General features: G+C 43.4%; 1 protein-coding gene across 9 annotated transcripts in view; it reads right to left on the reverse strand.

The window, feature by feature from the left end:
• The window catches only part of NEK10 (NIMA related kinase 10), a 211,086-nt gene that overhangs the window by 175,015 nt on the left and 8,778 nt on the right, over positions 1-27,293 (reverse strand). For all 9 annotated transcript variants that reach the window (XM_069088526.1, XM_069088523.1, XM_069088527.1 and 6 more), the window contains exons 3-7: positions 20,600-20,730; positions 17,656-17,754; positions 6,484-6,568; positions 1,904-1,945; positions 296-374 (exon numbers count right to left, since the gene is read on the reverse strand). In XM_069088526.1, the coding sequence (XP_068944627.1) occupies positions 296-374; positions 1,904-1,945; positions 6,484-6,568; positions 17,656-17,754; positions 20,600-20,730 (436 nt within the window). The remainder of the gene's footprint in view (positions 1-295; positions 375-1,903; positions 1,946-6,483; positions 6,569-17,655; positions 17,755-20,599; positions 20,731-27,293) is intronic.

A 27,293-nucleotide genomic window follows, 5' to 3' on the forward strand; every position in this document is an offset into this window, starting at 1 on the left:
AAAGAAAACCAGCCCTTGCCCTCGAGGAGCTTCCATTCTATGAGGGGGCAGAGCATGGATGCCGATAAATAAAAACAGGGTCATTTGCAGAGAGAGAGAGAGGGAAGGAGGGAGGGAGGGAGAGAGAGAGAGAGACAGAGAGAGACAGAGACAGAGAGAGACAGAGAGAGACAGAGAGAGAGACAGAGACAGAGAGAGACAGAGAGAGAACCAACAGCACCAGGAATGAGGAGAGGCTTTCATGTGACTAGCTAGAATGCCGAGCTACGGACAAGGACCACACCTGCGTACTTACATGTCATGTTGACTAACTTGTCAACATTGTGCTGCTCTTCCCCATACCCCAGGTACCCGTCTGCTACGATTTCCATGTACTGCAAGAAAGACCAAACACACACACACACACAAAAAAAAAACGACTTAAGAAACACCCTCAGAGGGGTGAGCGGCACTTTTCAACATGAACTCTAGGTGGCGGCCCATAGCCACAAAAGGGCTCCCACATTCTTCAGCACACAAGTGGAAAAAGAGCAGTTTCCTCCTGAAGTCACTGCCCTCGGTGAGGACGCTGGCCCACAGACTCAGGGCTAGAGTGCATTTCCACCATTTTACAGATGAGGAAACTGAGCCCTACCGAGGTGAATCCCCTTGTCTACATTCACTGGTATAAGTGGCAGAGCAGGGATCTGAACCCAGGACCCGACTCCAAATCCACCGCTTTTTACCCAACATCACCTATCTCTCTCCACTCAATATAACGCGCTAAAATTCAACGTAGATACGGAGCCTCAACATCCAGGTCTAAAATCACCTCGGATGTGTGTCATGAAATAAGTAGAACAGAGGCAGTGTGCCTGACATCAGAGCAGAGGAGCCGGACACGCAGACGCGTTCTCAGAATCCCTGCGTGACGAGCAGCTCACAAGACAGCAGACATCCGGAGTCAGGGAGAGGCGAGTGGAGCCGCTGGCTGAGGGCACCTCTGTGGGTCTCAGTTTCCTCATCTGTAAAATGGGGCTTATGAGAGCATCTGCTGACTTCCAGTGAGATCCAGGACTGATCAAGAACAGGTCAGACATTGACCATATGCTATGAAATGAGTTTCCAAACGCAGTGAGCTGCAATGTTGGTATTCCAGCTAATTTGGCATTCTGGACACCTGGGAGGGTTAGGGCACACTTAGCACTAATGCTCTGCTGAACAGGGGTGATGCAGGAGGCCGTCCGTAATAACTGAACATTCTTGGCGCAGGACATTTCAAAGACTGGGCTACGATGGGGCTGATGGGGATTCCCAGGACTGGGAATTTTGTTTGTTTTTAACCAATACAGGGCACAGGACTTACCAAAAAGCATTTCCCTCCTTACCCTCCCCTCAATAAGGGTACAAGTCATAAACCAAAAGAGTACTGTTCGATATTTTGTTGTTGATCTGTTTCATATTATGAACATACTTGTTATTTTTGCATCAAGGGCCGGTGCCATCTTTATGAGCTCAGGGTTCTGGTTTTGGTTTCTTAACTTTTATTTTTCTCAGATTCTATTTGTGTTGAGGAAATCAATGGGAACTCAAGCTGACCGGGCTGCCTCATATTTCTTCCCTTGACTAAACTAAATTATACATGATCTTTCATAGCCTTTCTAATTTCAACTGGCAGGCTTTTTTCGATCCAATTAACCAGAACAAAAAGTCCTGGGTGTTGGCCTCCAAGAGAAGGAGCCTGGTGGCTTTATTTTTCTTCATGATGGTAAGCCACACCTGCAGCCCTATAGGCAGCCATGGGAACGAATCCACCCTGCTCTCCAGGAGCAATCACGAGGAGTCTTCTTTTCTTACTGCCCACCTGGCCCAAGGAGAACACCAAACCACAAAGTAATAACGAGGACAAGGAAAGGTCTCTTACCTGGGCTAGGTTTTCAATCGCACCCAAGTTATGGAGTATTTCCTAATAAAAATTAAAAAAAGTAATCATATTAATTTTCATGAGGAAGAGAAACCAGTTTTAAAGGCCACCCAGGGAAAGAGGAGTCATAATCTACACCCTTCACTGTGTTGTGTTCTGTATATTACAATATGAATATGAAAAAACCCAGGTGTGTATGTATCACCAGCATCACTGGGAAGAGAAATTATTAAGAGATGACTTCTGATGAGGGGAAAGGAGTATCTCTTTCTCCCCAATCTGAGCAGAAAAACAATATTATTTTAAAACAATGTCTTTAAAAAAAACTAAGGAGAAAGGAAGTCAAAGAGAGTGCCATGCTATTTCATACACTGTCAACTTAAAGCTACGGATTTTCCCTGCCCTTTTAAAACTTGTCAAAACGTGATGTTTACGAATATAAGGAGTAGTTAATGCAATATTTGAGGGAGAAAAATAAGGAAGGAGGGAAATAGCTGGGAAATGTTGCTGTCATGTTTATAGATAATCCACTTAATTACAGAATTAACAACATCACAATTCACTCTACATTAATTCTTTAAAATGCAGTCATAAAAGGTTCTTGGCAAGGGAGAGAGCATACTTTAGAAGGGCCGGTAAAAACAATAACAACTCCTCTTCCTAATATCTTGTAAATGTGCTGAGGAAGATTTTAAAGTGAACAAGGAGGCTGATGGAGAGATCTGCTAACACAGATCTGGTACCAGAGAGGAGGCCTGAAGAGGAGGAATGATGGAGGACCAGGGATGAACAAGAGACAAAACTCAAAAAGAGCCACCGGTGAAACCTAGAGCCTGTTTGCAAATGCACAAAATATGGGTCATAAACAGACATCCTACCGCAAAGACAGATCTGGCTCCAGACCAAGCCTTTGCAGGATGAGACTCAAGACTGAAATAGACTGCATTTTATTCAAAAGAACAGAACTGATAAAGCCCCTGGTGGGGAACAGTGGCATGTATTAAGGATATGTTCAGATGACGAAATACAGGCACCAACAGAGAAAAACAGCATTTGGATAAGGAACAATGGAGTTAGAAAAAGAAATAACACTGTCACAGGAGTGGGTAGACTGTGGACTGCCCAGACAGAAGGAGGAATGAAATAATGCCAAGACAAGCTTGGTAATTAGACAACAACCCTAGCATGATGAAATAAGCGGTTGGTGAATGAATGAATTAATGAATGAATTCTAATAATAGGGGACTTCAACCATCTAGGTAGTTTCTGGAGCTCTCTCTGCCAAAAACAGAACAGCTGACAGATTTGTGAGTTAAGGACAATTTCATCCTTCAATGGTAGAAGAATTGACCAGGGAAATTTATTCTGGGTTTGATTTTGAGATTCTTGGGATAAGTGACCATTCCATCATGGAGCTCATGAGGAGAAGGAAAGCCAAGCATAATGTGACATACAACTTTGTATACAGGATAGGAGAGGAGCCTTGAATGATGAAGATCTGGCTTCAGATCCTACTTCTGACAGCTGTGTGACCATGAACAAAACCATCAGTTTCCTCACTGTAAAATGGGGCTGAGGATGTGTGTGGCCCCTGTCTCACAGGGGTTTTGTCATTAATGCTATTATTTGGGAAAGAAAAAAGATATCAAAGAATCCAGAGAAGGGGTAGGTAACATCGAGGGACTTTTTGTAGGAAATGTTAACTGAGACAGATAGAAGCCTTTAAAGAAAGAAATCCTGAAAACACAAGAAGAAATTATTCTAATGAATAGAGAAAATGGGATGATTCAGATGCAAGAGGGAAGCAACAACAAAGTCAGACTCTTAACAGAGAAGATGGACATAAAGGATGGTCCCAGAAGGGTGGCACAGCCCTGTCAGAACTGTATCAGGAAGGCTAAAGCCAGAAAAAGCCCAGGCTGGGCTTTATCTTGTTTTTGGTTCATTTTTCTTCTTTATTTTTTTTTTTTAAGAAATATGGGAGGCAAGAGAAGGGTCAATGAAAGTTTCAGGTCACAGCTCCAGATGGATGGGGATGGTGATAATGTTGAGATTGTTGTCTGATCCAGTGATAAAGTGAATCATGGAACACCAATGTTTAGCAGGGAGTAGGAACTCAAGATAAGGGAATGATTTCACAGTCTCTAGCCATCCTTAAAGACCTCAAGTCAGCAGGCAAGATGAGTAACATCCCAGGGGGCTAAAGGAATTGGCAGATGCAGCCTCCGAGCTGCAGCCGACATGGGAGAGTGGGAAACATGCCTGCAAACCATACCGACTTCTGCTTCTGGAAAAGTTCTAGACCATGTCGTCAAAGGAATTGTTGGCACGCTGGCCTCTGATCCTGCCCATCTCACCTTGAACAGGACCACAAGGAACAAGGAAGTGGCTTAGTTCTTTTGTGTGAAGTGAATTCCCAGAACACCAGACATGCCCATATTCAAATCTAAGTATAAAAACACATTCCAAAGTCAAGAAAAATGGCCTTTTGAGTTGTCTGCCCTTTGGGTTTGGTTCACTGGCATCTTCCCATTTAGGCTCCTTGAGGTCAGGGCAATTCCATTTTTGCCTGCAGCCCCAGTGCCTGGAACACAGTCGATGACTAATAAATGCTCACTGACTGACTTGCTGATTTATACTAGTAATCCTACATGCAATGGTCTCTGAACCACAGCTGAGGCTTTATCTATGATACAATAAAATAAACAACTCCAAAATTCTGTGATTCTATGGTTAAATTCATGAAGAACAAAGTGCTGAGCCCTATTCTTGTTCTAATATTTTACTGTGATAATAAATATGGCACATCCAGAACGAGGCCCGGCTGCCAACCCAATCCGCCCTCTGATTCATGGGGGAAGCGACTCCAGAAGGGCTTCATAATCTGGCCATCACACTTTGGCTTCCTCTTGATTCAAGCACCAAACGTGTTGAACCCTGGCTCCCCCACCAGATGCATCCTCACCCTGCCATGGAGGACCTGAGCCCTGGACCTTCTGCAGAACCACCACAGTACTTTGTACCATCTGAAGGAGAGGAGGGAGGCAGGTGCGAGAAGCCAACAAGAGAGCCCTTCCTCGGGTGTCTGGAGTCTCATCTGCCCCTTCCAGCCACAGATGGCAAGGAGCCAGCTAATGTGAATAGTGCTGTTTCAAAAATACTCATTTATAATAGTTAAGAGTTGATTGAGAGGAGATTTAAAAGATAGTCAGGTAGCTAGACAAATGCAGTGGGCCCGATGCTGGCATGAACCAGGCCAGGAGATGCAGATGAAGGGGAGAGGAGAGGAAAACAGCCTAATATGGGATAAGCAAAGAGCCAAAGGCTAAAATTAATCAAAAACAGAAACTGACAGCCCAGCAGCTCAGGGAGTCTGAAGAAGGCTGAGGACCCAAGGAGGAAAAAAGCCTCATCCAAAAGAGAGGGCATGAAGGCAGAGCAGATCATGTGACCCGGCTTTGGGATGAACCTGACCCCAGCCTGAAAGAACCTACTTTCCTTTCTCAAGGACAAAGGGCTAAGAAGGAAAGTCTAACTAACTGGTCAGGGGCTCATAAGCAGGGCTGGGCTGGGGGTGGAGAAGAGCCATGTCTGTACAAGGTTCTGGATAAAGCCAGGCTCTCGTCCCCCATCAAAGGGAAATGGGCAGGTGCCTCTTTTCTATCCACTGAAGTCACATCTAGTTTCTCAAGTAATTTGATCAATAGCAAACCAAAAAAACAAACATTTATTAAATGCCCCGTGGATACATATATGACACAGACTGTAAGAGGATGGTGGTGTTAGGGACCTGAGTGCAAATCCCTCTACAGCACAACTAAAGTGAGTGTGACCCCCAGCAGCAAAGGGGCAAGGGGAGAAGGGACTGAACAACAGCAGTTCTGGCGGGGGTGGCGATGAAGGCAGAGATGTTGGAGGCACCACAGAAGCGGACCTGATAAGACTCCGCAGCAGGTTAGATGGGATAGATGAGGAAGAGAGTGGTGTCAGAGAGGACCCCAAGCCTTTCGAGAGCTGGGAGGGTGGGACCAGCAGTGGAATGGATAAGTTTAGGAGGAAAGGGAGGTTTTGAGGGGAAGGTGATAGTCGAGGGTTAGAAAAGTTGAGATGTAGGTCCTGATCCTGACTGGGGGGCTGGAGAGAGGAAGAGATCAATTCTGTAAAGCTCCAGTCTGGTGCCTTGGCCTCCCAAGCCAAACTCACACCCAGACCTACCCCTGACCTGCCCCTGACATCATGGGCATTGAGGGTTAGGCTGCTCACTCCAGAATGAGCTTGGAGGATTGCTCAAAAAATGATCTTCTATAGGTTAACAGTGAATGGTAGAAATACCAATCACTAATTAAGACAGACTAGAAATGCAACTGTTTCAAGAGAGAAGGTAAAAACATAAACCACAATAAACACTTTTTTCCGTCAAATCCAAATATTGCAGAAATCTCTTTGATTAGCATGGAAGGGTTAGAGATCTGGAAGGCACCTGGTTGTGAGGGAGAAAAACCACTCTGGAAAACCACTGTTTAATATTATCTTAATTTTAACAAAGGAAAAACAAATGGGATTTTTTTTTCCAAACCAACCTGATAACATGGATCCCTCATGAGTAATCTCAGGCAGATTAACACTCTCAGAAAATGAATAGACGGGGCTCGATTAACCCACTCTCTGAAAGAAAATAAACAATGTTGTAGATGTCAACCAAAGGAATCCCTGTGGTGAGTCACATAAAACACAGGCAGAACAAGGAACAGTAATAAAAATAAATATTGACCTGGTTCATTCCAAGCAGACTCAAAAAATCACCTGGTAATCACCTGGTACTAAGTAGGTGAATTTTAATGTACATCTATAGTCCTACCTCTTTATTAGAAGGTATCTACACATAATATATACACAGGCTAAGGGACCTAAGAGGAGGTAAGCTCCCTGAGGGTAGGAACTGCAGGGGTTTTGTCTTTGAATCAACAGCACAGACATCAGCATTTCCTAGTATTTGAATATTTATTGAATTGAATCAAATACATATCAGAAGCCTACTTAGATTAAAAATCACTAATAAACACTCACTAATCAATCACCAGGAATAAGGGACCTGCAATGTCTGGACTATGGGAATCCTGCCCTCCGTAAGCCTAGAAGCTGTCAATAATGTCGTTTTGGAGAAGAGCATTGGGAACAGAGTTTCTGTATACCAGAGTCTGGAGATGGAAGGAGCCTGAGCCATCCCGTCGGCCAGCATCCTTACCCTCAGGACGCCAGCTCACACCCAGGGCACCCATACGCTGCAAAGCTCCCCACCTACATTTCTTCCCTGGACCCTCACAAGCCTCATCATGTAGACACCACAGGCATTATTCTCTCCATTTTATAGATGAGAATACTGAGGCCCAGAGAAGGTCACCCAAGGACCGCGTCAGAGGTCCTCACCACACCTACCAAAGAGGGAACCGAGGCCCAGGGAGATGAAGCAGCCTGCCCCAGGTCTCACACACTGTAAGCAACACCCAGAGACTCTGGGGCTGGGCAAGGCTGAGAGCTCCTGCCTCCTGACGCCTACTCCAACATTGGAGCCACGCAATGGAAATTGGAAGGGGATGTTCGTCCTGACTGACTTTCTGACCTCCCACAGCATCCGTACTGACAGCTGGAATCTCTAAGGCCCTTTCAGGTTTGCAAAGCCCTCTATTTGGTCATGAAGACTCTTCTGAAGAGAACAGGAGAAGATCATAGATTTCAAGCTAGAAGGAAATTCAAAGGCCATCTAGACCAACCAGCTCACTTACTAAGGGCCAGGACAGGCCAAATGACTTTCGCAGGGCATACAGGTAAAAACTTCCAGAGGCTGGATTTGAACCCAAGCCCTCTGACACTTGAGCAACAAAATAGCACAGTGAATGTAGTGCCAGGCCTGGAGGAGGAAGACTCATCTGGCCTCAGACACTTGCTAGCTGTGTGACCCTGGGCAAGTCACTTCACCCTGTTTGCCTCGGTTTCCTCATCTGGAAAATGAGCAGAGAAGAAAATGGCAAACCCCTCCAGTATCTCTGCCAAGAAAACCCCAAATGGGGTCAGGAAGAGTGGGACACGACTGAAAAAGACTGAACAAAAGCAACAAAGCCTCTGCCCCAGAGCCAATGCTTTCTCCTCATCCCAGTTATATCAGCCCCATTTTAAAGGTGAGGAAACTAAGGATCAGAGAGGTCACAGGGCGTGCCGTGGCCACACAGCTGGTAAGAGCTCCCTGACTCCACGGCCAGCCTTCCATCCATCGCACCATGCTGCTGCCTTAAGAAGGGGCTGTCCATTGCTACACCATTATTATCACAGCAAATATCACCATCACCCTCTGCCTCTCTTCCATCTCTCACTTGCCACCATCCCCAAGAGGCTGAGGAAACTGGTCCTGGCACAGGTGAGAGTCACATGATGCCCACCTCTTCTGTACTATCTCAAGACAATGGGCCACGGCGACCACCCATACTCCCTGCTCCTCTGACACGGCCTCCTTTCCCTCAAAGATTCCCCCAGGACCACAGCCACAGCTGCCAGCACCACCCACCTATGCCAGGACAGCTCAGGCCTTGGGGGACCCCAAGGGCAGGCTGGTAATCTGGAGGGTAGTGAGTCTGACTACTGGATTGATCTTTGTACACACCCGTTCCATTTGGAAAAATACTGCAAATGTGAATACATTTTTAAATGCCTGAGTCATCTGTGGCCAAACCTTTGAGCTGGCCTGTGTTTATGATGAGCATTACAGAGGCAAATCTTTTCATCTTTATAAACAGAGACAAATCTCTCTTCCAGGGGCCAATTTAGCTCAAGAAACCATTCAACACATAGCAAAGACACCGCACACCCCAGAGACAGAAGATTCATAAATGGTAACATCTGTTAGTGACGAAATGAGGCTTCATTATTGAGATGATTTTTCATTATTTGAAAAAGTTATGGAATATTTTAAGAGATGATTCACCCTGAAAACACGTGTGCACTTGGTACTTTTCCCTTTCAATATATGGAATTTTGTGATGAAAAACACATTCGCACATAAATTCCACAACCCTTTCAAATGTTTTGAACATCAGAATAAATGTGAAAGGGATGGGTTTTTTCCCTGTTTCTAAAAACAACAACCCCAAATGAATTTTCATTATTAAAAAGAGATGGATAAATGAACAGCATTCCAGGAAGACTCTTTGTGATTAAAGTTCTGTTGCAACTAAATAGTTTTATTTTGTTGTTGCTTTAAACTTTGGGAATGGAGCACACGGCTATTAATATTTTGGTGAAGTTACAGGCTTGGCCATTGTCAATGTAAATACAATTCCTGAAGTCAGAACTGTCCGCATTGACCTCTCTGTGCACTAACCTCTGGCAGGAGCCCTGGCTCTTGTCCTGGCTTCCAGGCTTTAGCTCCCCACAAGGAAGTGGCATTTAAGAGGATGTTTGGGTAATTAGGGACAGTTATGTATTCTGTAAAGTGATACACATGTCCGACTGCCAGGGATTTGTGGAACTCACGATGTAGCAACTGAGCACACGGAAAAAAGGAGAAGCGGAAAAGCCTAGCCCAGAAGGTGGCTGGTGGGACACACAGCCCACCGCTCCCCAGCATCCGTGGAGAGCCAGGCCATGTTGGCCAGGGGCTCCTAACCAGGGGGCCCCACGGACAGATCTGAGCTTGGAACTTTTAATGTCTGTACTTTAAAAACATGATTCTGACAAGGCTGGTCCCTGGGCTTCGCTGGCCTGCCAAAGTGGGAGTACGTGATGCCAGGGAGGCAAGGGAATGGTAAGGTGGCAGGCCGTGCCTGACCTCACATGGGCTCTAGACCTGGAAGGAATCTGAGGGAGGGCCCAGCCCAAGCCCTTCTTTCCCTTCCCAGACGAGGAGTTGGGAGCAGCTGGGACCCAGTGTCCTGTCTCCTGGGGTCAGGCTCACTCCATTCACCTACACAGCACCCCCATGACAGAAGGAAAGGAGAGAGAGTGAACAGTTGGCCACACTGGCTGCAGGAACATGCCAGAGGGCCTCATTGTTAGTCACGGGGGTCACAGGGGCAGAGAGGTCAGGAAAGGCCTTCCACAAAATCAAAGAGGAGCTGCGATCTGCATCAATGAAGGGAGTAATCGCATCAACAACATCCCTGGTAGCTGAAGAATTTAAACATGGCAGCATTAAAGGACTCAGGCCAGTTCCTGGTGGTGGTAATGCTTTTCTCAGAGGCAACTCTGAAAAACTGGCCTTCCTCAAGGACACTAATTCTCCAGAGGCCAGGCTCAAAATAGCAGTAATGAATTCATAAGAGGGCAAACATCCTCCTTGTGACTGAGCATGCGGTTTTCACAGGACTATTAATAACATTATCAACCCTCTTACCTTTGTCTTTGACCACAGCTCCAGTTTTTTAAGATGATTACACCACTCCAACACACAAGGCATAAGAAAAGAAGGACGTTTCACTGAATAATCAAGCTTGGAAAAGAAAGCACAGCACCTGTTCTTGCTTAAAACAGCAGAGGAACTAGGTCGAATCATGACAACTATTTTCCTAAGTAATAACGTGGCTCAGTATTTTGTGAAGCCATGGTTTCCTGGCATGGTTTGTCTCTCTACAACATGTTCTCAACTCTTCCACACCTGGGCAGGGTCCTGAAAAGACGCTATGGCAAAAAGAGATGGCGAGGTGTCTGAATGACCTCAGCCCATGCCCCATCCCATCTCAGAAGGGGGAGAAGCTGTCACTCCTGGGCAGGACAAGCCACAGCAAAACTACAAGGGCGTCAGGAAGCCCCAGATGAAAGGAGAAAGCCTCCTGGGCCCTGTATGGAATCTGTCTGTGGTCAGGAGATCACAGTGGTCACTGATTAAGTGACCACAATAACCAGATTGTGAGGGCCACAAAGACAAAGGAAAACCACCCCCCTGTCCTCCAAGAAAGGGAACAGCCACAAAGACAAGCAAACAAAAGGGGAAGGGAAGGGAGAGGGGATGGACCTGGGATCTGGGGGGGGGGGGGGTCAGCCAATAAGCATTTACTGATTGTTTCTGGCACTGTGCTAAGGCCCTGGGGCTACAAAGAAAGGCAAAGGTCAGCCCCTGCCCTCCAGGAGCTCACAGTGCAGTGGGAAAGACGTGGAGACCGCTACATAAAACAAGATAAATGCCAGATACGTGGGGGTAGAGGGAAGGTAACTCCCTCTTACCAAAGCAGGTCGGCATCTGCTCTGCAAATCATACTCTCAGAGAGCTCGACCAGAACACTAAACAGTGACACAGGACTTGACCCCCCATCCACCAGGATTCAAGGCCATATCTGCCGTGCCAAGCCAATGCAAAACATCTGGGAAATAACTTTAAAAGGAAGGAACGATGGGAGCACGAGGAAAAGCCTCATGTGTGCAGAAGGTGGTCTTGAACCACGTATGGAAGGGCGCAAGGAATTCCAAGATATGGGGAGGAGAAGGGAAAGAACTCTAGGCTTAGGCCCAGCTTGAACAGTCATGGAGTTGGGAGATGCTCCTTATGAAATACAGGGAACAGTGAGGAGGCCCCTGAAGCTTCTCAAGGAGGACAAGGAAAGGGTTCAAACGTTAACCCTGCAGGTCCCTGAAGACTTTTGAAGACTAAGTTGTTAGTGGAACTCATACACCTCACTTGCCAACCATGATCCACCCCCTTTGATGGCTGGTAGTAGAAAGGTTTCAAAGTGTTTTTCCTAATCTCTGCTTTGGCTCCATCCTTAGACCGTAAGCTCACTAAGGCCAGCACCACTTTGTATTTTCATCCTCGGAATCCTGCCAGAGCTCAGCACAGGGTCTGACACATAGTAGGCTCTTAATAAATGTTTGTTTGGATTGAACTGATCTCAGTGGTAGCCGTTATGTCTTTTCATTGATAATGACTAAATAGTCTGCCCTGTATTGTGAGGGGATGAGAGACAAACAGGAAGATCAGAGCTACCTGGTTTATGTAACAAACATATTCCTCCCATGACTTAATCTCTTTGGTTTGACAGAATCTGCCAAAACAAGAAATTACGACAAATGGAATTGAGTTGAAGCCAAAGATACCCAAGATATAGTAAAGTTCAAATCCTATTTCAAAGTTCCAAACCATTTATCTGCTTAAAAATGGATTGCGGCAGCTACCAAGGGGGTTGGCTTTCAGTTCAGCCACCAGAGATGCTAATGAATGTGAGTTCAGGGAGGCTGCTACTGAAACCCTGTTGTTTTTTACAAAAGCACAAACATTCACTTGACAGCAAAGAAAATGAAACATGAAGTAAAAGAAAAAATCAGAAGACTGGGTTCAAATCTCAGCTCAGATGCTTACTGCCTGTGAACAAGTCACTTTTCTTCCTGGTTCTCAGTTTCCACATCTACAAAATGGGGGGAATCCCTAAATGACCCTTAAATAAACTTCCAGCTCAAAATCTGGTGGTCCCATAAGACAGTGTTCCAAACATGGGAGGGAGGGCACATGCCTCCTCCCAGCCTTACAAGTTCAAATCAAAGTTAACAAAAGTGCAAACACACTAACTTGGCAAACCTATTGCAGTCAGCTCCTGATGGCAGAAAGGGAACACAGTGAGCCCTAGAATAGAGGGGGGGAATTCACCTTCTCCTCTCCTCTCCCAGTCATCATCACCTGCTCCTTTTGTCCTCTGCCGAGGCACACCCCTCTCCCCATCTCATGCTCCCCACCAGCCCTGCCCTGTGGCATGAGGTCTTGCCCATCCCTGGCCTCTCACTACCTTACAGATGGAGGGGCTCAGGGCCAGGAGGGGAAGGGGGAAATGCCTGATGGCCAAGGCCCCCCTGCACCCCACCTAAGGATGTCACCTTCATGCCCTTGCCTCCCCCCAGTGCAGAGACCCTGGGTTGCAGATGTCAAAATTCTGGGCATCCACCATCCGTGGGCTTTTTCTCACACTGGAGGGTCAGAGGACCTGGGTCCAAATTTCTATTACTCCCTGTGTGACCTGAGGAAAGTCACTGCTTCCCTGGTCTCACTCTCCTCATCTAGAAAATGAGCAGATTACATCAGCTGGTGTCTGAGGGCCCTTTCAGCTCTAAAGCTATGAGTACCATGCAGTGATTATTTTGTGTTTATTGTATGTTTAAAAACCTAATGTAATGTTATTAAAACTGCAATAAATTCTTAGTGGTGTCTGACTAAATTGTGAGCTAATAAAATTAATGTTTTATGATAAGTGTAGACAGGGTGACAATATTTGGGAGAAAGGAGGAAGAGAATCCCCAGTGCTTGGAAATCCCACCCCTCAGCAATTTCACTCAAATATGCAACAGAGAGGCAGCCCATTGCACAGGGTAGAGAGCAAGAACCATGATCGTCAAGAGTGGAACTCAAATCCTTCCTCTGCTGGGACACGCTAGCTGGATGACCTTGGACAAGTCATTTGCCCTCTTGGTGTCCCAGGGAACTCTCTAAGATCATAAGTTACAGCAAAGTTGCCTGTCTGCATAGCAAGATTTCTCTCTGGGAGTTCCCTACACTATACACCTGGAACAGCAACACTACAGCCCTCTGATGGCCTCTCCATATTGTAGAGATTCCATTTACCTTCATGGCTCTCTTCCATCTAAAATAATACATCAATCACTTAAAACTGAAAAAGACCCCCAGGAAAAGTCACTTGGAACCAAGACAGTTTAGAATCTGCCCTGAAAGGTAGACTTCAGTCTTTCCTAAATGATTTCATTTAATTAAACTCTAGTTGGTGAGGGTAATAGATTCTAGATGCAAAAAGAGAAATAAATTTTTTGGACAAAGACAATGTAGGAATCTGTTTTATTTAACTATGCACATTAATTATAAGGGTTTTGCTTTTCTTTTTCCAATGGGGAAAGAGTAAGTGGGAGAGAGAGAAAATTTATTTTTGCTCACTGAAAAATAAATACAATTTTTTTAAAGCCTAAGAAAGATATAGTTTGCTTAGGAATAGCACCAAGTGAGGTTCAACCCACATTTAAAAACAAAAGTAAATGTTTCCCCTAAATTTATAGTCTATTCAATGTCCCTTTGAAATGTGATAAAAGCTTTCTGGGAAATCAGTTGAATGATGGGTTCCTTCAGAACTATTATGTGATAAACAGAAAAGCTTCAGGTAGACTTACTGCATCATCAATCACATTGTTCTACCCCATATTTTCCCATCAAGAAAACAGTTTAGGACACCTTAGGACTATTGGTAACATTCATTAATCTTTCCTCAGTCTCTGATTTCACAGAGAGGAACCACCAATCAGTCAAACAAATACACTCCTGAAAGGGGCTGGGTGCTATTAAGGTGTCTTAAGGGCCTGTGGTCTTGCTGCTAAAATTAAGGAAACTGCCAGCCCCTTCCTTAATGGTGTCCAAAAGACCAGCATTCTAGCCTTCCTCTTTTTAATTCAGACCCAAACAATGGGGGGACCAGCTTTAGGCTCACAGGATGAATGCCTGGGGCTAGAGACGCACACTCTCACCACTGACCCCAAGACTCTGTTGCCCACAATACAGCGTCTGAAGGAATACATCTGGGTCAATTCTACCAAATACAAAATTGTTACATTCAACAGAGATTCTCTGACATTTTGGTAACCAATGCTAACTAAACTCACCCCACAAGTTAGTTCACTTATCTCTGCAGTGGGACATAACAGATATGACTTTCCATTGGGGCCTGTGAGGGGAGAGCCCACCTGCCTTAAAAGCAGACCTCCCACAGCCAGTCATGCCAAGAGATTCTTTCATCGATGATATTCCAGAACTCTTGTCCTGCACATCTGTTTGGGCTGCCATGGTGCTCCATGGCACAGAGCTCAAGGCTCTTGGCCAAACCGCGTGCAGATGCTTGAGAGAATTCCTGAGGAAAACATGAGCTTCAGCAAGCCTATCAGTTATTCACAGAGGTCCTGAACTATGCTGGGCCTCTGTATGAAAGCTCTAAAATGTTCACAGCAAAGAGACAGCTGGGCCCACCTAAAAACATGGCTCTATACAAGTATGAAAGTGATCAGAGGATATAAACAGTTAGTTTTCAAAAGAAGAAATGCCAACACGCACAAACAGCAGGAAGTCCCTAATAATAAGAGAAAGGTAGATTCAAACAACTCTGAAGTTTGACCTCAGCCCCCCAAAGCAGCAAAGATGTTAACAGATAGAAGACGTCCACACCAGGGGAAAACAAACACACTAATACACTGTGGGTAAAAGTGTGGATTAAAAAAAATGTGAAATAAAACACTCTGGGAAAGCAAAACCAAATTTTATAACAAAAACTGTACATGTCCTTTGACTCAGCAGTCCCACTGCTCGGTGTATACCCCAAGTAGGTCAGAAACAGAACAAAAGGTCCCATGCATATCACAACATGCATAGCATAACTTTTGTCATCACCAAAACTGGGAAATAAAGTGAGTGTCCATGAGTCAAAGCCAAGCAGGAGATGGTATAAGAACTTAATAAAATCTTACTGCACTCAAGAAATAACAGCTTCAAGGAATTCGCAAATGCATGGGAAATTCTCATTGGACTCCTGCAGAACAAAGTCAACATTGTCCCAAGATCAAGAGACACGCAGGCTCCAGTGTCATAAATGAAGATACCACAAAAGGAAGCCCAACTCATTCTGATGCCCAATCCCAGGCCCAGAGAATGAGGATGGAAAACACCTCCCTCTTCTAAGAAGAGAGAGGCAGGGGCTGCTGATAGGGAATGTGGTGTGCTTTCAGACATCGTGATTCTGTCTGTGGGCTTTGTTTAAATGTTTTTCTTTGATCTAAGGAATGGTTAAATGGTATGGAGTTAAAAGGAAATGATGTTGAAAAAAAAAAACAGATGCCCAAACCTTTCAAAGTAAAAGCCTGGCTCTGACTGTCATGGAATCTCTGCATTACAAGCATGTGTTAGAGAATTCCATCTTATGTTCAATCTAACATCAATCATAGCCCCAGTAAAGATATCCCCTGGACATGTTAACTGTTCCTTCTTCTGGATTCTTTTTTCTTTCACTTTCAATTTTATCCATTTTTTTTCTGTTATGGATATTCAGGTCCCTCCCATTTATTTCATGAGATGACTTTTAAAACAAAGTAAAATAATTAAGTAAAATTAATAATAGTGACCTCATCTGAAAGTGTGTACAACACTCCCTATCTGTAGCACTCCCCTATATCCTCTCTATTTAAAAAAATGAACAGAAATTCAGTTTTTTCTCCCTCCTACCATCTGTCGGAAAGAAAGAAAGAAAGAAAGAAAGAAAGAAAGAAAGAAAGAAAGAAAGAAAGAAAGAAAGAAAGAAAGAAAGAAAGAAAGAAAGAAAGAAAGAAAGGAAGGAAGGAAGGAAGGAAGGAAGGAAGGAAGGAAGGAAGGAAGGAAGGAAGGAAGGAAGGAAGGAGGGAGGGAGGCAGGGAAGGAGGGAAGGAAGGAAGGAAAGAAGGAAGGAAGGAAGGAAAGAAGGAAGGAAGGAAGGAAGGAAGGAAGGAAGGAAGGAAGGAAGAAAAAATTCACATTTCTTATACCAAATATGTGAAGTCAAGAAAAAAAATGCCCCCAATGGCTGTAGACAAAGATAACTATGTCTTCTTTGCATCCTGCATCTATCCGCTCTCCGTCATGAAGCACTTGTCATCATCAGTCTGGGCCTTATACTGATCACACTTCTTAGTTATCTCGGGGTAGCTGTTGAGTGAATTGCTCTGCTTGTTCCATTCTCCATTAATCTACAAAGGTTCTCATTTGTTCATTTCTGTCATCTTGACGTTATGGTATAAGCATCTCCCCAGCCTGCTCACTCTTCTCTGCACCAGCTTACGCAGCTCTTTCTCTTTGACATCACCTCACCACACCGCAGCCCTCCATCACAGTCACGTCCCACAACTCACGCAGCTGTTCCTTAATTGTTAGACTTCTTCTTCTTTGGGGTTGTTCCCCACCTGCTGAGATTCTCTGTGCTATCTCCCTATATTGTTACATTACTAAAAGGTAAATTCCAAGGACTATATTACGTCAGTCCAGCAGAGAAAAACATTCACTACACAATAATCCAATGCCTTTAACCCTCCTAAGGAACATAGAAATGTGTCCATTCAAACAGTCTTTATGCTAAAACCATAGTGAACAACACTGTCTACCACATTACCCAATGTTCTTTATAAAAGGACCAATCTATTCTTCCTTTGGTTTAGAAGCGAGAAAAAGGTTTTCTACAGTCAAATCTGCTACTCTTTTTGTTTAAACTGAAAATTCAGTGCCCAAAAGTAGCTAAAGGTAAGCACCTGAAAAAAAAAATCTTCTCCTGCTTTCTTTTTAAGGACTTCATCTTTATTTTATCTTATCACTTGGGCACCTACATGGCATAGTGGGTATGGCGCTGGGCCTGGAATCAGACTCCTCTTCCTGAGTTCAAATCCAGGCTCCGACACTTACTAGCTGTGTGACCCTGGGCAAGTCACTTCACCCTGTTGGTCTGTTTCCCAGGGGCTAACTACCCTGCCAGTTCCAGTTCACTCCTCCAGAAAAAAATGAGTTGGAGAAGGAAACCACTCTAGTATCTTTGCCAAGAAGACCTTAAATGGGGTCACAAAGAATCCCCGCATGACTGAAAACAACAACATCTTATTACTAATTGTTCTAGCATATACAGTGTTTGATTCTGCAAACCGCCCAAGGACCAAGTGGCAGAAGTCCTAAGGCCAGTCGTCTTCCCACTCCCTGGCCTTCTTTCCTCAGTCAGCCTTACCTGCATATAAGTCTGTTCTTCACCAACGCCGTAAAGATCTCTTGAAACAGTTTATGTTGTGGATGTTTGCTGAAATTTCTTTCATTCTTATAGTTTACACTGAAACAAAACAAACAGAAAAATGTCTTAAGTGCTCACGGGCAATGTCTCTTGAAGGGAAGGGAATACGTAATAGCACAAAATTCAAAGGAATCTTACTCTTAGACGTCCACAGTTGACAATTTATGTGAACGTCTACTACCTGGATAAAGCCATTACCGGGAATGCAGTGACCAAATAGTATTCAGTTCTCTAGCATCTTCTTTACTGAATTCAATCAAATGAGTTTCCTCTTTTCTAAAATAAAACTTAGCTTCTAAAAACAGGGACAGGAAAGGGATGGCGGGAGGGGCGGGACGTGCGGGTGACACAGCTTTACAGAATCATTGCAGGTCTCTCCTCAGACAGAATTTGCGCCTGGCTAGCATGGCGGCTCCAGCAGTGGCCAGCAAGGGGCTAACTACCCTGCCAGTTCCAGTTCACTCCTCCAGAAAGGACCCAAAACCCGCCTGCCCAGGGTCAGAACTGTGGATGGCTGTGGTCACTGAGCTACTCTAATCTTCCACAGTGCCCATTGTAGAAAGAAGACCTATTTCAAAGCTCTATGAAAATGTGAAAGAGAAGAAATTAAGTGGGGGAGAGCAGTGGTGAGAGGAGGGGAAGGGCTTCAGGGAAAGATCTATGGTTTTACCCTGTGGGCCTCAAAAGAAGAAAGGCACTTTAGTACTCAGGGATAATGTGTCCATTCCAGGAGGAAACAGGATAGGATATAGGGACGGGACAGGGGCAGCTAGCTGGTGCGATGGATGGTGTTGGGTTTGTTCAAATTCAGCCTCAGATACCTACTAGCTATGTGACCCTGGGCAAGTCACTTAACCTCTCTCTGTCTGCCTCAACTGCAAAATGGAGATAATCACAGCACCCACTTCATAGCAATCAAGTAAGATACCTGTAAAAAGGCTTAGTAGAGCACTCAACACATAGCAGGTGCTTAGTAAAGGCTTGGTCCCTTCCCTTAGAAAAAGAAGAGGACCTGAGAACAGTGCTAACTAAGATCCTCTCTCTAGAACTGGAAGGGCCTTCAGAAGACACTGAATCCAACCCCTCATTTTTTCAGTTCTAATTTCACTAGAAAGAAAAGGGTAGGGAGGGATTTTGGACTGTGGAATTAAGCACTGGATGGGGCCTTGGAAGTCAGCTAAGCTACCACCCTCATTTGACACACTTAGAGGAGGGGAGACTGAGGCCTAGAGAAGGAAAGGCCTTGATTAATTGAGGTGGGACTCACATACCAGGCCTCTTGCCCAAAATCCAAGGGTCTAACGAGTACCCCAAGACACTTCCCTCCTAATAGCATGAGTTCCTATGTCACCTTATATGCAGTAAGGAATGGGAGGCCACTGGTAGTTTTCTGAGTACAAGGTTACTGGGAAGAGTATTTGGAAGGTGCCAAGACACAGATTTCAGTTCATTAAGGTTGCCCACGAGTTCCAGAGGCTGGCTCAGGAGGTAACCGATTCTCCATCACTGGAGGTCTTCATACAGAGCCTCAATCATTACCTGCTGGAGACGCTGCAGAGGGAACTTCTGCTCAGACCTGGGTTGGTTTGAGGAGGCCCTCTTTCAGCCAGGAGGGTCTCTAATTCCATGAACTACAGGAAGGGAGTTGTGGGGAAAATTTAGTATAGAAGAAACAGATTTGGGAGTCATTGATATCAACAGAAGGCATAGTGGAAACCTTGGCCATGGGAAAACGCACAAGTCCAAGGGTGGGAGGAAGATGAGGAGCCAGAAAAATGACCATAATAATAGCTTTGGTATCACAAGGGAAAACAGTACGGGGAGAGAGTGGAGAGCTGGCAGTTGTTCCATGAGAATGAGACATTACAGAGGCTGAAGACAGGACAAAGACCACTAGGTCAGGCAACGAGGAGATCTGTACTATGAAGGTATGGGGGGGGGAACCTCCAGCAAGGCAGGAATGAGATCCTCATCCAAGTCCTTCATTAAGATCAGTGCCCAGCACAGTGCCCACAAAGTAATCAATACACATCTGTGAAATGAACACCCTTGCATGCCTCCATGGTGGCCCACTCCCTGAATGTTGGAGTCAAAGACACACCACGGTGAATTTCTCTATACTTCGCTTTGCCCATCAACCAATAACAACTTTGAGATTAAGATGGAAAAAGGTGGGATCCACTTCCTCGAGCATGTGTTCCCTAATTTTAGAAAGAACAAGGTCTAAAATGAAAGCACCCAACCCCATCATATGGAATGTGCTGGCAATTACAAAATTCTCTCTTGGTTTCAAATGGACATCCAAATCCATTCAATATTTATGTGGCCCTTAGTGACAGGACACATAAGCACTTTAGAAAGGCTAAGAGAACTAATTCTTAGAAGAGGCGTGGCCTCTAGGAATGAGAAGTCTCCAGGAGGTCTGAGTGGTGATGGAGAGATAAACACAGAGACAAGAGAATCACATTCTAAGTCAGAGATGAAGAGAGGCCATTTCTATGGCTACCGACAGAAATTTTCTATTGTTGTGACAACCAATGTATTTATTAACCACATCCACCCAGATTAACTGCTGCTTTTAATTCTATTTTGTTATGGACGGGAAGTAGATTGTTCAGAATAAAGGTCAGATTTAAACTGGACCCAACCAGATCAAAAGTTCCTTAGCTGAAGAAGGTCCAAATGTGGATATGTCAACACTGTGCACAAAAACATTCCAGTCCCATCCTGTCCGTGGTCCCTGAAACGACTCCCTGTTTTGTTTCCAGGCCTGATCTGGCAGAGGAAGCTGTGAAGGAAGGCTGTACAAAGGGGGGTTCGGTCTCAGCTCGACTGCGGGGTCAAAGGCTCCCAGGGCGAGTGGGGCACATGCCGCGTTCCCTACCTAAAGTTTTCCAGTTCAACAGCCTCAGTTGACTCCTGCCCCTGACCGCGACTTCTGTGTCCACCAGCCTTGATGGCGTGTTCCGATTTCGTCATGCTATTCTGGGCACTGTCAAAATTAATGGCTGGAAGCTGCAGAAAAGGCAACAACAATGAAAGAACAAAAGCTCATTTTTATTTATGTATGTATGTATATATGTACACATACACACATATATACATACATACACATACACACATATATACATACATACACATACATATATATATATATATAAACACTTTCTAATTACAAAGGTCTTTCTATCACCACAAACAAAATAACAAAATATGGGAAGAAATCAGCGGACTGCAGAGGGGAGTTTTCTGTGTAACTCCCCAGAAAAAAATCAGAAGAACAGCCTGTGACAGCTAGTCACCATTTCTATACAAAGCACTCCGCACATGGGATCTCACAGGATCTTCACAGCAACCCTGGGAGGTGGGTACTGCTGTTATTCCCATTTTAAAGATGAGGAAACTGAAGCTGCAAATGTTTTAATCACTTATCCAGGGTCTTATCTAGGTAGGATTTGAACTCAGGTCTTCTTGAACCCAAATCCAGCAGTCTAACTACTTCACCACCTCCATACCCCCAAACAAGGCCAAATCTGCAGCTATTAAACCTGGTGCCACAAGATAAGAAAAGAAATAACACAAGAGAACTTTAATATTGCAAACTCCCATTCGCTCCGGGCACCCCTGGGTCCCCACCACACTCTGGGCAAGGTCAAGCAACCTCACAGGCCTGGGTTTTGGGATCCAGCTGCAGGAACATTGATCCCTTTTCTCCATAAGAGGGATCCAGGTCTGAATCCCACCCACACACCAAGAGACAGAAAACACCGATTCTGGCTCGCTGCTGGAAGAAAAGTATCCAGTGGAAGGGAGGCAGGGGCAAAGATGGAACAGCCAAGAGCTGGTTAATGGAGAAGGGGATGCGGTGGCTAAGGGAAGGGAGATGAGTCATCTCCACGCTCTGGGCAAGGAAGGACCTGGCCTCCAAACTGTCCAAGGCTGGGAAGCTGAGGAGGTGCAGCCTCAGGGGTTAGACAAGGAGAAAGTTCAACATGAGAGTGAAAAGAGGAAGGGTGGGCCCAAGACCAGAGTGGAAAGGAAAAGAAGAAAAAGGAAAAAGCCCGAGAGAGAAAAAGATAAACAAACAAGGAAATTCACAAAGACAACAACAAAAAAATTCAAATTCAAGAAGACCATAACACATTGAATAAATTATACCCCCTGAAGGAAAACGAACTTAAAAAGCCTAGTGAAAAAGAGATTTACACGGATCCCCCAGGGATCGGGAAGCAACTTGAAATTCCAAACGCTTCAAAAAAGATAACAAACTTTTAAAATGATGATGGATGGAAATTAAGCCAGAAAGCTGAACTCTCTGAGCAGAATTAAAAATGACAATGGAGCAAGCATGTTAGAACACGTGATAAAAACTATCTCCAAAACAGTAGGGGCCAAAAAAGAGAAAGACAGATTTGGAGCTCAAAAATGCAGAGAAAAACAAAACACTGGCAGAAAAGCAAGCGAGTATTTTCAAGGGATGAATACATTCTATTTGAGGCAAGGTAACTTGACTGGATATGTGGGATAAGGAGGAAAAGACACAGAGGAAACTGAGGTTTCAAAGGTGGAGTAGCAGAAAGAATTATGATAACCCTTCTAGGAAAGGCCAAGGAGGAGGTTGGTTTTGGTGGGCTGATCATGAATTCTGCTTTGGCTATGTTGAGGGTAAGCTGTCTGAGAGACATCCATTTCAAAGTGCCCAAAAGACATTGGTGATAGTAGACTGGGCCTTAGGAGAGACATTAAGACTGGACCTGTTATCCTGAGTTTAAATAACCCATTCTTGCACAGACTATAACAGAAGAAAAAAATAATGCAGAAAGCACAAAAAAAAAATCTAAGTGGAAACTTAATAAAGATTTCCTGGATCAAAGAACAAATATATTGTTTAATTATTTAAGATAAAATTATTAATTCTGAGAAAGAGAATGATAATAGGGAGACCACACATGAATTATTTTCAGAAGTTTAAACTAAAAGCAGTTATCAGATGAGAAATTATATCTTTGAAAATACACATTAAAGGGGCAGGTAGGTGGTGCAGTGAATAAAGCACCAGCCCTGGAGTCAGAAGGACCTGAGTTCAAATCTGGCCTCAGATACTTTAACACTTACTAGCCGTGTGACCTTGAGCAAGTCACTTAATCCCAACTGCCCTGCCTTCCCCCCTCCAAAAAGACAAGAAAAGAAAATACATATTAACAGCATTAGTTAAAAGTTTTTAAAAAAAAAGAATATTAATGAGAGAAAGATATCACATGGAATTAAAACAACTAAATCCTTAGGTATTCAAGTTAGTAATTCCAAATGAATGATGAAATTAGTAAAAAAAAAAATTTAGAAAAAAGAATGATAAAAAGATATAGCATACAATTGAAACAATTCAATCTATAGCTATTTAAACCAGTAATTCATAATGATTAATCTCATAAAGTTTTTGTTTTGATACAGAGATGGGCGTGTAGGTCAGTAGCTGTTCATGTTATGATCTCAGTGACTTTTTTTTGGCATCACTTAGGCCCAAGATTTTTTTCTACACCATTTTGTATTTTCTCCTCCTTCATGTATCTTGTGAAGTCATCTCTCAACATTCTCACAAGTGTTATCTCTCCCAGGACAGACTTGGTCCAATTTGACTGCTTTCCCCAATTTGCTTTATTCAGTATCATTTCCACCTCCTCTATAAGCATATTTGGGAAACTGAGTCCAAGTGTGGTGGCTCTTCTGTCTTCAATGGTCAAAAGTGTGCCATGCAGATTTTTGCTGATCTTTTCCATATTTCTTCTGATCATGATCTCTTTTTTATTTTTGTCCTTAAACACCCTTGGAGAACTTTATTTCCTTGGATCTAATGCCAAGCTTTCTAGACTGGCTTAACCGTCCACTACTTCTCTCCTCTTCTGTGACAACACTATTCATTATCCTTCTTCATAGGGCTTTTATACAGATATAATATTCTAAACCAGTGTCACCTTCCTTCAGCAAGGAAGCCAAGGTCATGCTGACTAAAGCTGGTTTGCTTTGTTTTGTTTTTAGTATCTTTTGGTCTCCTTGTTGTAACAATTTATTTACATCAGTTAAAACTGCCATACAAAATTACTGTGATCAGCATTGATGTCATTTCCACTGTCCATTACTCACCAATCATTTTAATAGCTACTAAGTAACGATTTAAATGTTCAAATAGCTATCAATTGAATTGTTTCAACTACATGTTATATCTCTTTCTCAACAGTATTTTATTCTAATTTTTCTTTTACTAATTTTTACTAATTTCATTATGAATGACTAGTTTAAATCACTGAGGACTGAGTTATTTGAATTGCATGTGACATCTTTTTCTCATTAATACTGTTTTGACTTTTTACTAATTCTGATCTTTGGTGTAGTGAGTTAATGGTCCAACTATACACAAACAGCTGATTCAGAAAATAAGTTAATTATTTGAGTGATAATGTATGATCTGCTATCTGCTTTTCAAATATTTTTAGTTAATTGCAATATAGCATAAAATTAGTCCAGGTGTGAAAGTACCCAAAGTTATCCTAAGATAGGGCTCAGAGTATAACATGCCCAATGAGGGGACAAATTACTTAGCCCTTCCAGAAGACTAATGAGGATGGTACCTAAAAGAACTAAGGTATTATGCATAAAGTACCTAGAATACAATAGCTAACTTTTGGTTTCTCAGAAACGCAATGGAATCATAGCAAGATCTCTCTCCAAGTTATCAGCTGAACCCACATTCTATGGTGGGGTGCTTCTTTTTTTTCTACTGAAGCCTATAATGAAAATACAATATAAATTACATGCCAATCAAATGGCCTCATAATCTTTGGGGATACATTTTTCACTAGGGAGCATTTCATTTATTTCCTTGTAGGAATTCACTTTCTGGTAAAGGTATGGTGAAATGACTGTTAGAAAGAAAACAAGTCTCACTTCTCTAAATGAAAACCAGAATAAATTCCTTAGGGAAGTTCCTGTGCCTGTTGGGAGAATGGTTGGGGGAGAAGATGCTAGAATCTAGGATATCAGAGCTACAAGGAACCATAGTTTCCATTTAGATTTTCATATTCCTAGCTAATATGGAAATTTGTTTTACAAGACTATACATATTTGTATTAGGTTGTATTTTACTTGCCTTTTCATTGGGTAGGAGAAGGGGAGGTGGGAGGAAGAGAATTTGGAAGTAAAAATAAAATTTAATTTTTAAAAAGAGATACTAATGTCCCCCTACTCCCACAAATCCTTTAAACTGAAAACACAGGAGTATTTCATTTAAAGCATACTCAAATTGTGAAAAAAAAAATCCAGGTTTAAGAAATAGGGGAAAATTACCTTGTTCACAAAAGGATTTATCACAGATTTCCTTTACTGATGTTTTTAATGACAGTTTTTTACAAAAATTAAATTTACATAGAATTTACAATTTGTGGAAATGTATTGTGTTCTTTGCACCAATATTTGTGTGTGTGTTTTGTCAATGTAGCCTTCGGGGCATCCTCTTTACAAATGAGCACCCTATCACAGCAGCAAAACACCCTTTGGGTAGACATTCATTCTGATGATCATTGTCAAGTTCATCATAAAAAAGAAAGTTTGATTTTTAAAAATAAACTGAGGATTAATTTAGAGGGAAAAGAGGCACCTAAAACTCATTAGCCTCCACCAACATATTGACTTTTACCAGAGCCAAATGACATTATCTTAAAACAATAGACTTTTAATCAAATAGCAATGACATTTACAAGGAAAGACCCTCCCCACCTTGAGCTCACTGAAGGGACCCTCTTCCCTAGGTTATCCCAGCACCAGAAAGGAAGGGTATGTATGTGCCCAGGGAACATGCATGATGAGATATATGCAATGAACCCAGGTGGCCAGAGCACAACTCACACCCCCAGCTGCTGTTGGGCTGCTGTGACAACACTGTCATCCTGTTCTCTGTCCATCTCTGCTAGGTGTGCTGTTCTAACAGGCATCTCTCTTTGGCTCATGGGCCTGCCATCTCTGCTCCCTACTGGACATTTCCCTGGTTTCAGTGTTGCCAAGTGTCCCTCTACTACCAATTTCTGGACTTCATCACCCCAGGACAACCAGTCAACCCATCAGTCCCCAGGTGCTAGTGTGTAGTGACCAGAAAGCCTCTTTCTGATAAGCTAACACTTCTGAGCCTATGTACCATCATAACTCAGCTAAGAAGGAGTTGAAGGAAAGTCAAAAAGGATGTGCTCAAATGGAATTTGATTTTCTGTGTCTAAAGCAAAGGCAAAGTCCATTCATTATTCCAGACAACTGTCTGACTAAGGTTTAGAAATTTCTTATAACACATTTATTCCATTATAGGGATCTGATCCCCCAAAAGTGATTTGGGGAGTTCTAAGGAATGTGAAAAATCGCTCTCAAGATTGTCTCCAGGTTGGCATATAAATTAAGCCAGAACAAAAGCTAACCTCTTGGTTCACAGCCTTGTCTTTATTATGTATCAGCAGAAAATAAAGAAATAAAAACCAAGCTTAGGTGCTATATTCTGGCCAAAACATTTTAGAGGTCCTGCAGTCAGTCATTCTTACGAAGCTTAGTCTGGCTGCCCTGTGGGGATGGGGTGGGGGTGGGGGTGGGATGAGTCACAAAAGACTGAGAGTTCTGCACAGTCAAAGCAGAAATGAAGCTATTGTGAGCTCAGAATGGCAGGGAGGAGTTCTCCACTGTAGGGGTAGTTTTAAATCACTCCTCCAGAGACCCCGTAGAGTCAGAACAATTCAGCACTGGGAAGAGGACTGAGAGCAGGGTCTACAGCAGCAGCAGTAGACGAAGGTTGCTTTCCGGGAGAATTGAATCTAAGCCTTTCCCTGGTTCAGCACTCAACTCATTAGGAGAATCAGAAGAACCCTTGGAACAATGGTGAATCTACTCCCCCATCTATTTCTCCCTTATACTTTACTGCTGGTCCCAACAGGCAACATTATTTACTTCTAAGAATTTCCCTGCTCTTTTAAATTTGTTTATTGGATGCTTCCATTTTTATCATTTTTCTAGAAAAGAGAAGATAATTGTAATTGCATTGAGAATTAGTATCTAATACACATAATGTGGATATGGAAAGAAGCCAGTGGATATTTGCTTCCTACATATAATTTAACAAGCTGGGAAACCTCATTTCCCATCAAAAAAAATTACTTGGGATCTCAGAGTTTTTGTGAATTTTATTAATAATATGAATTTTTAAGCTTTCTAAAGCTGCACAAAAAAGGAAACCATGTAGAATCAAAACTCATGCTCCAGACTTAAAATCTCAGCATGCTTTGAACAAGAGGTTTGGGGGTTTTCTCCAACCCCTAGTCCAAGAGGTTTTAGCCTACATCACTTGAAACCTATTCCAGCCCCTGGGCTTGGAGGAAATCATATGAACAGTTTGTTGAAACAACATTTTTCAGATCCAGCAGGGACCTTAGTGATCACCTAGTATAATCTCATTTTAAAGGTGATACAATGGAGTCCTAAGTAGGTTACATGACTTGCCCAAGATGACAAGGGGACCAGGACCTGGGTCTCCTGCTTCCCACTGAACACTC

The sequence above is a fragment of the Petaurus breviceps genome, unplaced genomic scaffold, assembly GCF_028583685.1.
Source record: "Petaurus breviceps papuanus isolate PSGF00001 unplaced genomic scaffold, PetGlider_PUasm1.0 185, whole genome shotgun sequence".
NCBI lineage: Eukaryota > Metazoa > Chordata > Mammalia > Diprotodontia > Petauridae > Petaurus > Petaurus breviceps.